The sequence below is a fragment of the Gekko japonicus genome, unplaced genomic scaffold (assembly GCF_001447785.1).
Source record: "Gekko japonicus isolate JY-2015 unplaced genomic scaffold, Gekko_japonicus_V1.1 scaffold2998, whole genome shotgun sequence".
Lineage (NCBI taxonomy): Eukaryota > Metazoa > Chordata > Lepidosauria > Squamata > Gekkonidae > Gekko > Gekko japonicus.
Window position 1 is genome coordinate 175407 of NW_015169269.1, and position 12486 is coordinate 187892.

Consider the following 12486-nt stretch of genomic DNA (forward strand, 5'->3'; position numbering starts at 1 on the left):
TTAGCAGCCATCTCTGTAGCCGTAACGGCCATAAGGATAGGAGCACGCAGAGTTGCAACCCCATCTTCCGGATCCATACCCATAGCCACGGCATGCACCGTAGCCATAGCCGTAACCCCAAGGCTCATACCCAGGGGTGGCACAGGGATTGTTAGCTGCTACCGCCACTGGTTCAGGGCTAGCAGTGATGACTGGTCCTGGGATGGTGATGCGGAAAGGTGGCGGCTGGACGATGACTTCTGAAGGTGGGATTTGGGAGACACAAGCTGTGTTGACGCCACATAGCGAGTTGCAGCTGTAGTCACAGAGGGCCATCTCTGAGCACTGGAGAGAGAGCTGCAAGAGAGAAAAAATATCAGGGAAACCTGGATTCCTTAAAGCAGAACCCGGGCCCTATTCCTGCCACAGCTCTAGACAGGGATTCTCCCTTACTCTCTGACTTAGCCCCTCAAAAAAAGGCTAATATCTTGGGGTGCATCGACAGAGGCACAATGTCCAAATCACGAGATGTCATAGCCTCACTGTGCACCACAATGGTAAGGTCATATCTGGAGTACTGTGTGCTACTCTGGAGGCCTCACTCCCAAAAGAAGAGAAGAAGAAGAAGAGATTGGATTTATACCCCACCCTTCACTACCCAAAGGAGTCTCAGAGCGGCTTACAAACTCCTTTCCCTTCCCCTCCCCAACACAGACACCCTGTGAGGAGACAGACAGACAGATAGACAGACAGAGAAGAAGAAGAAGAAGAAGAAGAAGAAGAAGAAGAAGAAGAAGAAGAAGAAGAAGAAGAAGAAGAAGAAGAAAAGGAGGAGGAGGAGGAGGAGGAGGAGGTGATTGGATTTATACCCCGCCCTTCACTACCCAAAGGTGTCTCAGAGCAGCTTACAAACTCCTTTCCCTCCCCCTCCCCACAACAGACACCCAGTGAGGTAGGCGGGGCTGAGAGAGCTCTCTCGAGGACGCTCCTTGAGAGAACAGCTCTGAGAGGATTTGTGACTGACCCAAGAAGAAAAGAAGAGATTGGATTTATACCCCACCCTTCACTACCCGAAGGTGTCTCAGAGTGACTTTCACAATACAAGAACTCGTGGGCACTCCATGAAATTGCTGAGTGGTCGGGTTAGAACGGATAAAAGGAAGCACTTCTTCACCCAAAGAGTGACTAACACTTGGAATTCACTGCCACAGGAAGTGGTGGCGGCTACAAGCATGGACGGCTTCAAAAGGGAATTAGATAAGCATATGGAGTAGAGGTCCATCAATAGCTTTTAGCCACAAGGTATAGATAGGGACTCTGGGGCAAGTGATGCTCCGTCATCTTGGTGCTTGGGGGGGGGGGGTCAACAGTGGGAGGGCTTCTAATGTCCTGGCCCCACTGGTGGACCTCCTGATGGCACCTGGTATTTCTGGCCACTGTGTGATACAGAGTGTTGGACTGGATGGGCCTTTGGCCTTATCCAACATTGACATCTCTTATGTTCTTATGTTCTTAAACTCCTTTCCCTCCCCCTCCCCACAACAGACACCCTGTGAGGCAGGTGGGGCGGAGAGAACTCTGACAGAAACTGTTCTTTTTCAAGTATAGCTGTGCCAGAACTATGGCTTGCCCAAGGTCATCCAGCAGCTGCAAGTGGAGGAGCGGGGAATCAGACCCGGTTCTCCCAGATTAGTGTCCGCGCAATTAACCACTACACCAAACTGGCTTTGTGGATGTGGACAGAATGGAGCTGGTGCAGGAGAGAGAGATGAGGATGATCGGGGGCCTGGAGACAAAGAAGCCCTATGAGGAATGGCTGAGGGACTTGGGAGTGTTCAGTCCGGAGAAGAGGAGGTTGAGAAGGTATGGGATTGCTCTCAGGCCCGTAGCCAGGATTTTGTGGCTGGTAGGTCAAAAATGTTTCTGGTGGGGCCGGTGGGGCTGCACTTATTTGCCATAATGAAGGGGTTGGGACATGCCTCTCTCCCTCCCATCATGCAAGATTTAAAGGGCCCTTCAGCTGATCAGCAGGGAGCACATGGCCTGCCAATCAGCGAGAAGGCTCTTTAAATCTTGCAGGAGGAAGGGAGAGGGGCACGTGCCATCACCTGCTTCTTCTCTTCTTTTGGGAAGAAGCGGGGGGCTGTTCAGGAAGGGGGATGGCCCTTTAAGGAAGGGAGCATAGCCCCCAATAGCCCCACCATAGCTATGAGCAGCACTGCTCTCTTGAAGTATTTAAAACATAAGACGATAAGAAGAGCCCTGCTGGATCAGACCAGTGGTCCCTCTAGTCCGGCACCCTGTCTCACATAGGGGCCAACCAGTTCCTCTGGAGGGCCAACAACAGGGCAGAGAGGCTGAGGCCTTCCCATGAGAAGAACACCAGAAGAGCCTTGCTGGATCAGACCAGTGAGGGTCCATCCAGTCCAGCCTCCTGTCTCACGCAGGGGCCAACCAGTTCCTCTGGAGGGCCAACAACAGGGCAGAGAGGCCGAGGCCTTCCCCTGAGAAGAACACCAGAAGAGCCCTGCTGGATCAGATCAGTGGTCCATCTAGTCCGGCATCCTGTCTCACACAGTGGCCAACCAGTTCCTCTGGAGGGCCAACAACAGGGCAGAGAGGCCGAGGCCTTCCCCTGAGAAGAACACCAGAAGAGCCCTGCTGGATCAGACCAGTGAGGGTCCATCTAGTCCGGCATCCTGTCTCACACAGTGGCCAACCGGTTCCTCTGGAGGACCAACAACAGGGCAGAGAGGCCGAGGCCTTCCCCTGAGAAGAACACCAGAAGAGCCCTGCTGGATCAGACCAGTGGTCCATCTAGTCCGGCATTCTGTCTCACAGTAGTATCCAACCAGTTCCTCTGGGCAGCCAACAACAGGGCAGAGAGGCCGAGGCCTTCCCCTGAGAAGAATATCAGAAGAGCCCTGAAGGATGAGACCAACAGGCCATCTAGTCCAGCCTCCTGTCTCACACAGTGGCCAACCAGTTCCTCTGGACAGCCAACAACAGAGCATAGAGGTCGAGGCCTTCCCCTGATGTTGCTCTGGGCTCTAGGATTGAGAGGATTAATGCCTCTGAATGTGGAGATTCCCATCAGCCACCACGGCTAGTAGCCACTGATAGACTCATCCTCCATGAATCTCTCTAATCCCCTTTGAAAGCTATGCCAGTAGCCATCACTACATCCTCTCCCAGCAAATTCCACATTTTAATCACTTTCTGTGTATTTTAAATGCTATCACTTAGAGGAGGGCAGGGAGCTGCTCCTGTTAACAGCAGATGACTCACAATAATGTGTTTAGATTATGGGTGGAAAGATACTGGATGGATATTAGGAAACAATTTTTTTTACAGTAAGAATAGAGGAGCAGTGGAATTAGTTTCCTATGGACGTGGTGAGCTCCCCTCACTGGCAATCGTCAAGCAGTGGCTGGACAAACACTTTTCAAGGATGCTTTAGGTTGATTTTGCATTGGGCAGGGGGTTCAACTAGTTAGCCTGTATGGCTCCTTCCAACTCTATGATTCTATAACTACCATCACCTATGACACTGTCTCCTAGTTTTGGAGGACTACTGTTGAATGATCCTTCAGTGCACATTTTACAACCCCAAAGCATTCCCTTGCTGGCAGAATCCAAAAGTGGATCTGCATTCACAATGTTGTATCTAAGACTGACCAGCTAGATACTACTGGACAGTTGTGTGTGAAGGATGGAAGAGATGATCATAAGAACATAAGAGAAGCCAATGTTGGACCAGACCAATGACCCATCTAGTCCAACATTGGCTTTTCTTATGTTCTTACGTGAATTTCATCATCCCATGGATTCTTCTCACACCGTATGTCATCAAATATTTGACTGCTTTCATTGTTTTCCCTGCTCTCTACCTCTCCATCGATTTGTCCATGAATACTTCATCTTCATAAATGCAGATAAATCCTGACAACTTAGAGAGAGGGACTTCTAATTCCCCTCCAACCAAATCAACAAAATCTGGGAAGTGTCCACACCAATGTTTTGAAAGGAAACCCCTCCCCCTCATCTAATCTGTATGTTCAAAAATATACCTATAATCATAACTCGAGCACAAGAGATGGTGAATCAAGAATGGCATACCTGATCCTCACAGATGTAAGACAGCAACGGTCAGACTCAGGAAATGCAGGTGGAAGAAGCTCGGGTTCACTTACCCTTTTATACCAATCAGAAAGTCAAGCTCGAGAGTACCAGAGGTTTTTCCTTCACAATATTTACCAAAGGAAAATGCAGCATCTGGAGAAAGAACCAGCTTTACTGACATTGTTGTAACATGGGGCCTTGCCTCATTCATTCCATTACGGTCCTCATCAAAGTCAGTGTTATATGCCGCACCCCGTCCGTTCCTGTGATTTTGGTGCTTTATAGTGCACAATTATGTCTCCACCATTCTCTTTACCACTTTGCAGTTATATACTAATATACTCTGAAAGCCAGCACACCCTAAATTTCCTCCCAGTTGGAGAGATGTACTAAATACAGAAATGTATCAAGATAATTGGTTGGCCTTGTGGACTATCATTTGGCTTCTTTTTGGAATTGTATCGGCACTACACAATACCCAGTTAGCTGTGTCACTGCACTGTAGGCAAAACAGAGTGGTGATCCAAGAAGAGGAAGAACAAAGGTCCCCTGGTTAACTTGTATAGTCTTACAAAATCTTTCTTCATTTGGGATCTCATCTTTTGCCCAAGCAGGAATGTTCAATATTTGCTCCAGGGTTTAGTTTTGTGAAGAGAAATCCCTTTCATTCGAGAACACCTTGTTTCCTTAATAGGGGTTTGCAAAAAAAATAATAATTTGGCCCATTCGGAAAGAATCAATTTCGGCTGGCAGTAAGACTCCCGCATGTCAGTTTCGTCAGTACTAGCAGATTCTTTCCACCAGCCGAATGTCAATTTCAGCCCCATTAAATCCTATGGGCCATTGAAGTCAATGGCAAAAACATAGGGTATATTCTTGGGGCTGGAGGGGAGGGGGCTTGAGGGAGAGGCTCTAAATTCACAGGGTAGCTGCTGGAGCCTCTCCCCAAGATACCAACCAAGTTTCAAGAGCATTGGACCAGGAGGTTTAATTCTACGGGCCCTCAGGTTGCCCCTATCCCCTCCATTGTTCTCTATGGTGAGAAAAAAAAGTTACTTTTTCCCCACCATAGAGAACAATGGAGGGGTTAGGGGCAACCTGTAGGAGAAGCCATGTTGGATCAGGCCAATGGGCCATCCAGTCCAACACTCTGTGTCACACAGTGGCCAAACCCCAGGTGCCATTAGGAGGCACACCAGGGGGGCAGAACACCAGAAGCCCTTCCACTCTTGCCCCTCCAAGTACCAAGAATACAGAGCAGCACTGCCCCAGACAGAGTGTTCCTATCTGTACCTTGCAACTAATAACCACTGATGTACCTCTTCTCCATTTGTTTATCCAGTCCCCTCTTGAAGCTGTCCATGCTTGTAGCCGCCACCACTTCCTGCAGCAGTGAATTCCATGTGTTAATAACTCTTTGGGTGAAGAGGTAATTCCTTTTATCTGCTCTAAGCCTACTGTGTCTTAATTTCATTGAGTGCTCATGAGTTCTTGTGTTTTGAGAAAGGGAAAAAGTGCTTCTTTTTCTGCCATCTCTATCATTAAAATATCAGCATCTCTGCCAGCCTCATGACAGTGTCACTTGATAGCCGTGGCCAAATCCAGATTAGTTAAGGCATAAATATCACATAAAGGTTACACGGAGACACACATGAAGTTGCCTTGGTCCATCAACATCAGTATTGTCTACACATAGACTAAAGGCAGCTCTCCAAGTTCTCAAGCTGAGGTCTTTCACATCACCTACTGCCAGATTTTTTAATGGGACATGCCAGGAATTGAACCTGAGGCCTTCTGGATGCCAAGCAGATGTTCTGGTGCTGAGCCACATCCCCTCTCCAATATCCATCTGTCAAGGAGGGGGGAGGAGGAGGAGGAGGATATTGTATTTATACCCCACCCTTCACTACCCGAAGGAGTCTCAGAGGAGCTTGCAAAATGTGAGGCTGAGAGAGCTCTTTCGAGAACTGCTCATGAGAGGACAGCTATAAAAAAACCCTTGTAATTGACCCAAGGTCACACCAGCAGCTGCATGTGGAGGAGGAGTGGGGAATCAAACCTGGTTCTCCCATGTTAGAGTCTGCGCACTTAACCACTATGCCAAACTGGTGCTCTGTGCTCGAGGTGTGGGTCATTTTAATTACATGACCATGAACCTGGGGACTAGGCAGCTGCAGTTCTGGTTCTCAGCAAGACGATTCAGTTTGCCAACAAAGTGGGTGCAAAAAAAAAAAAAAGCTGTGGCCAGTTTCAAGACTGAAGTCACAGGTTTGCTTTACTAACCAGAGTCCAGACAGAAGTTGCACAAGCAATTGTGCAGGAGCAAAGAAGCTCAGTGCAGCCTTGAAAGCAAACTTCAAACAACAGCCAGGGGATCAGGAAAATGAGCTCTGTTCCCAGGTAAATGAAGAGTTCAATCTAGGTCAATTTGGCTGGCGACCACATTTGCACTGAGGTTGCTGGCATCACTATTCAAGAGGGTCTCCAAATCTAGGTTCAAAACATTTTGGGGAGTTTTTGGGAGGTAGACCCTGAGGAGGGCAGGATTTGGGGAGGGGAAGGACCTAACTGGGATATAACATCATAGAATTCATCCTCCAAAGGAGGCAATTTTCTCCAGAAGAAGTAATCTCTGTAGTCTGGAAATCAGTCTTAGTTCCTGAAGATTTCCAGAACCCACCTGGAAATTGGCAATCCTTTCCATCCCTCTTCTGTTTACACCAGTCAAGCACATTTCAAAGAGTAACTCTTCCTGTGCCTGATTTAATGGTTTCTAGCCCAGAAGATTTTCTGCCACAAATATCTACCTACCTGCATAGCCCAGGCAAGCCCAGTCTCATCCAGATCTCAGAAACTAAGCAGGGCTGACTCTCGCAAGTACGTGGATGGGAAACCTACAAGGAATACCAGGGCTGGGACACCAGGGCAGGCAATAACAAGCCACCTCTCTGAAATGACCAAGTCCCATTGGGGGTCACCAGAAGTCAGTTATGACTTATAGAATCATAGAGTTGGAAGGGGCCATACAGAACATCTAGCCCAACTCCCTGCCCAATGCAGGACCAGCCTAAAGTATCTCTGACAAATATTCATCCAGCCTCTTCTTGAAAGCTGTCACTGAAGGGGAGCTCACCACCTCTTCCAGGCATGCCTTCACACACAGACACAAATACATACACACACAAAATACATTTTTTAAAAAATTCAATTTATAAGAACATAAGAGATGCCAATGTTGGATCAGGCCAAAGGCCCATCCAGTCCAACACTCTGTATCACACAGTGGCCAGAAATACCAGGTGCCATCAGGAGGTCCACCAGTGGGGCCAGGACATTAGAAGCCCTCCCACTGTTGCCCCCCCCAAGCACCAAGAAGACAGAGCATCACTTGCCCCAGAGCCCCTATCTATACCTTGTGGCTAATAGCCACTGATGGACCTCTGCTCCATATGCTTATCTAATTCCATTTTGAAGCCGTCCATGCTTGTAGCCGCCACCACTTCCTGTGGCAGTAAATTCCATGTGTTAATCACTCTTTGGGTGAAGAAGTACTTCCTTTTATCTGTTCTAACCCGACCGCTCTATCTATCATCTATCTATCATCTATCATCTATCTATCTATCTATCTATCTTCTATCTATCTATCTATCTATCATCTATCTATCTATCTATCTATCATCTATCTATCTATCTATCTATCTATCATCTATCATCTATCTATCTATCATCTATCATCTATCTATCTATCTATCTATCATCTGTTTATCTAATCTATCATCTATCATCTATCTATCTATCTATCTAATCTATCATCTATGTATCTATGTATCTATGTATCTATCTATCTATCTATCTATCTATCATCTATCTATCTATCTATCTATCTATCATCTATCTATCTAATCTATCAATCAATCTATCTATCTATCATCTATCTATCATCTATCTATCATCTATCTATCTATCTATCTATCTATCTATCTATCTATCTATCTATCTATCTATCTTCATTTTTAGGTTGTATGTGCTGAACCACACTGAATTTATGGAGTGTCTGAAATGTAAGGACTTAACTGCGGGACAATATTGAATTGTTTGCGTTTTATATCTCAGCTGTTTTCTCCATCAGGGAATGTAGGGTGAGTTACATTGGAGGCTCTCCACACCTGGGCCAAACCCAGATCTGTTATTGAATTTTGTGAGAAATCCATTTCAACTCAAAATTTGACATTCTTTTCTGATTTCCTCACACTTGGGACAAAATTACAGTCATCCTTTTCCCCAGCCATATTCAGTAGACATATTACAAGTAAAATTGTTGTAGTTGTTACTAGCAGGGGTCATTTTGTAGAAAAAGAGGGGCAGGAGTTCATTAGCATAACTCATTAGCATAACTAATTTGCATACACCACGCCCCCTGACACACCAGAAGTGTGTCAGAAGCCAACACCCACCGCTCAGGCTCCACTGGACTGTTTTGGATTGCTAGCTATTGGGGGGGCATGCAGATCTGTCCCTCACAGAGGAGGGAGAGCACCAAGAATACAGAGCATCCCTTGCCCCAGACCCAGAGTCCCTATTATAAGAACATAAGAGAAGCCAATGTTGGATCAGGCCAATGGTCCATCCAGTCCAAAACTCTATCAAATAGCCTCGCTTCCCCCTCACGTGATCTTGCGCGTGTGACCGCAACCATACGTAAACTCTCCGTTTTTCTAATACTGCCAGCCATTTATGGGATTAAATAAAGCACCTTCTATCAAATACATTGCCAGATGTTTAGAAACCAGAAGGAAGTGAGTTTCAGTGCTTCTGCAGGTTTTCAGTTTAGTCATTTGCTATGCTGGCAACGAGATACCATTTTACTCCTTCCATAAAACACACATAATAAGCACCTTCCCTCCCAGGAGAGTTTGCCGAGAGCATAATTAGCTTGTGCTTATGCAGCGTTACAACCTCATTAAAATGTCACAAATATCTGCATTTCCTAGAATTGCATGATGATGAACAACGCGAGACTATGCGCTGTGATTTTACGAGCAAATAATTTGGAGCAACCAAAGGCGTCTCTTCGGCCTTGAACCTCTCGGGGGCAGCTGGGGAGACCGGGTGTGAATGAGGGAGCGGAGATGCTAGCATGCTGTACATTGCTAAGAATATGGAGCTTACTACTCGCTCTGTTGAGCTTACCACATCCCCACCTGGGGTGGGCGATCCCCTGCCCCCAGTGGGCCCTTTCTGCTGCCACCACTCAGCCGGCTGTTGGGAGAAAAGTGGCAGCAAACGGGGAGGAACGTCAGCAGCATCCCTGTACTGACTTGCAGACTCCAAGTATCAGGTGCCAGAAGTCAGGCCATGTAGGGTCATTTAGTCCAGGGTTAAGGGTCCAGAAGTCAAGCAAGGAAGAGTCATTCAGCCCAGCACCAGGGATCAAGAAGTCAGGCAAGGCAGAGTCGTTCAGCCCAAGGTAAAAGTTCTAGAAGCCAGGCATGGCAGTAGCTTAGCATCTACCATACGTGCTGGGTCCATGCCTAACAGTGTTTCTTGGCTGGTTTTTATAGCTCCATGCCTAAGGATCATGCTTGCAGCCAACTGCTCAGAAGCAATCTTGCAACTACACATCTTTGTTATCAGCAAGCAGCTGGCATCGGGCCAGGAGACATGCACTTTGCCGTCTTGCCTGTACCTCTGTTCTCAGTCTGTGTCTGCGGTGCTCTAAGGGTGTAGGTGATAATGGTAGTCTGGGAATGGCCATCTGAGGTACACCTGCTGAATCAGGGCTGGAGGGTGTCAGTGGCTCTGCACCAGCTGCTGGCTGTGAATCTTGACAAGCCTGCGGCTCATTCTCCTGCCGGTCAGCATCTGTTAACTCAAGGCTGAGTACATGGAGCTCCTCTCCTCTTCACTATCACTGAGCCCTGGCTGACCCACGACAATCCTGAAGTGCTCAAATAACTCCCTTTGAGCCTGGAAATAATATTGGTTAAACCATAGAATTTTGCCCAAATGGCAGAACGTCCCGGATGTCCCCCAGTGACATACTGAAATCACTTCTGGGAACAAGGGGAGCGACGACTCATTGCCAGTGAATCCCCCACCCTCCATGACATGGAAGTCCCCCTAGCTCACTTAGCCCCTGACCCCCACCTTCTGATCCTGGGGGGATTAAGGACCCCCAGGAGAAGTGTGGGGAACAAAGTAGGAGTCTGCGGTAGGAAATAGGAGCAAAAAAAGGACACTTTATTTATTTATTTATTTTAATTTAACAATGATACATCTAGAACCTCTGCCACAAATTCGCAAGCGTCAATCTGATGTTTGTAAGACTTTTTTTTTTACTATCTTCCCATAACTCTGAGATGACTGATTTGGTGTCTAAATTTTTATGTTGTGCCACTAAGAGGAGAGGAATGCTTCAACTCCAGCAATGAAAGTTGTACCCTTTATCCCTTGATGATCTATGTTTTGTTGTGATACCAATAAAGATAGCTGCTGCTGATGATACAGGCTGAACAGACAGAAAAAATCTCTTAAAGGAGACCAGTTTCTTGACTTAGAAGGGGTCCTAGAGGTCACCCACTCCAACCCCCTTGCTCAGTGTGGGAATTAGTCAACTACAGCACCCCACTCTGCTTAAAGAAGCACACACCTTAAAAATGTTTTAAAATGTTTGAAAAATGCATTTACAAGTGAAATTCTTGTGGGGCTGAGCCTTTAAGAAAGGAGGAGGAGCCCCTAAACGCCCCACCATAGGTATGGGTCTGAAAGAGACCTCTGTGGGGTACAATGCCATAGAGTCCACCCTCCAAAGCAGGCAATTTTTCCCCAGGGGAACTGATCTTTGTAGACTGGAGATAACTTGTAATTGCAGGGGATCCCCAGCGTCCATCTGATGGCTAGCATGCCCACATGGGGAAGTCCTCCTTGCCATCCGTGTTATGTATAAAGCTGGCCCACACGGCACCAGCTGCTAATTACATTTAATATGCCAGAAGCACACACACGTACACACAGATGAGACCGTTTTGCAGATCACTGTGGTTACTTCTAACGAAAGATAATTATTTCCTTAGGGGACTAATAAATTCCCCAGTTTTTGTACTGGGCATTGCTTAATAATTAAGGTCGTTTACAATACAGGATGGCCAGACACTTCTCATTATCCTCAGATGCACTGTATTGTATTACATTTTTCACACACACACACCCCCCAAAATTGTTATGTACTTAGAGAAATTATTAGGGACCGTGATATGTACTACTGTGTGTAGCTTGCTGAGACTATGTTCCTACTATGGAATTTGCAACATTGATTGTGTCATGTTAATACTTACGCTTTGCTTCAGATCTGGTTTTAGAAGAGAGAGCTCTTTCCAGAACTGTTCTTTCCAGAACAACTCCGAGAGAACTGCAACTGGTCCGAGGTCATGCCAGCAGCTGCATGTGGAGGAGTGGGGAATCAAACCCATTGACAGCAGCACATGTGAAAGGGATCTAGGTGTTCTGGTTGATCACAAGCTAAACATGAGCCTGCAGTGCGATGTGGCTGTGAAGAAAGCTAAGGCAATCTTAGGATGCATTAACAGAGGCATTGTGTCCAGATCACAAGAAGTAGTTGTTCTGCTCTCTTCTGCTATGGTCAAGCCTCACCTAGAGTACTGAGTCCAGTTTTGGGCACCACATTTTAGGAAGGGTGTTGTCAAGCTCGAGCATGTCCAGAAGAGGGCAGCCAGGACGGTGAGAGGGTTGGAATCCAAGTCTTATGAGGAAAGGCTGAAAGAATTGGGTATGTTTAGCCTGGGAAAGAGGAGGCTTAGAGGGGACATGATTGCAGTCTTCAAGAAGAAGAAGAGAAGAGATGGGATTTATACCCCACCCTTCACTACCCAAAGGAGTCTCAGAGCGGCTTACAAACTCCTATCCCTTCCCCTCCCCACAACAGGCATCCTGTGAGGTAGGCGGGGCTGAGAGAGCTCTCGACAGAAATGGCTCTTTTTCAAGGACAGCGGTGCCAGAGCTTGTGAGGGACCCAAGGTCACATCAGCAGGTGCAAGTGGAGGAGTGGGGAATCAAACCCGGTTCTCCCAGATTTGAGTCCGCGCACTTAACCACTGCACTTCTGATGGGCTCCACAGCCCTAATCCTATTACATTATTTATTGAATGTGCCAACCATCGATTCTATTGACTCGCTCTGTGTAACCCACCTTGAATCAAATCTCAATAATGTAACTCAAAATATATAAAATAAACTCTTCCCACAGCTTAAAAAATACTGTCAGTCATTGATGCTTCAAAATTCCCCTTGCTCAAGGGCTGGATAAATGTGACCCATTCTGTTCCAGAATTGCTCCACGATTTCGCTGCACTGACTGTCCTATATCCT

General features: G+C 46.9%; 1 protein-coding gene across 1 annotated transcript; it reads right to left on the reverse strand.

Moving 5' to 3' along the window:
- LOC107114931 (feather keratin) lies at positions 1-315 on the reverse strand. The gene has a single exon (XM_015416539.1). The coding sequence runs from the start codon at positions 313-315 to the stop codon at positions 1-3; it is 315 nt and encodes a 104-aa protein (XP_015272025.1).
- Positions 316-12486: the final 12171 nt, after the last annotated feature.

Excerpts from the sequence above, each read along its gene's own strand:
- LOC107114931 (XM_015416539.1), bottom strand. The coding sequence starts at position 315 with ATGGCCCTCTGTGACTACAGCTGCAACTCGCTATGTGGCGTCAACACA.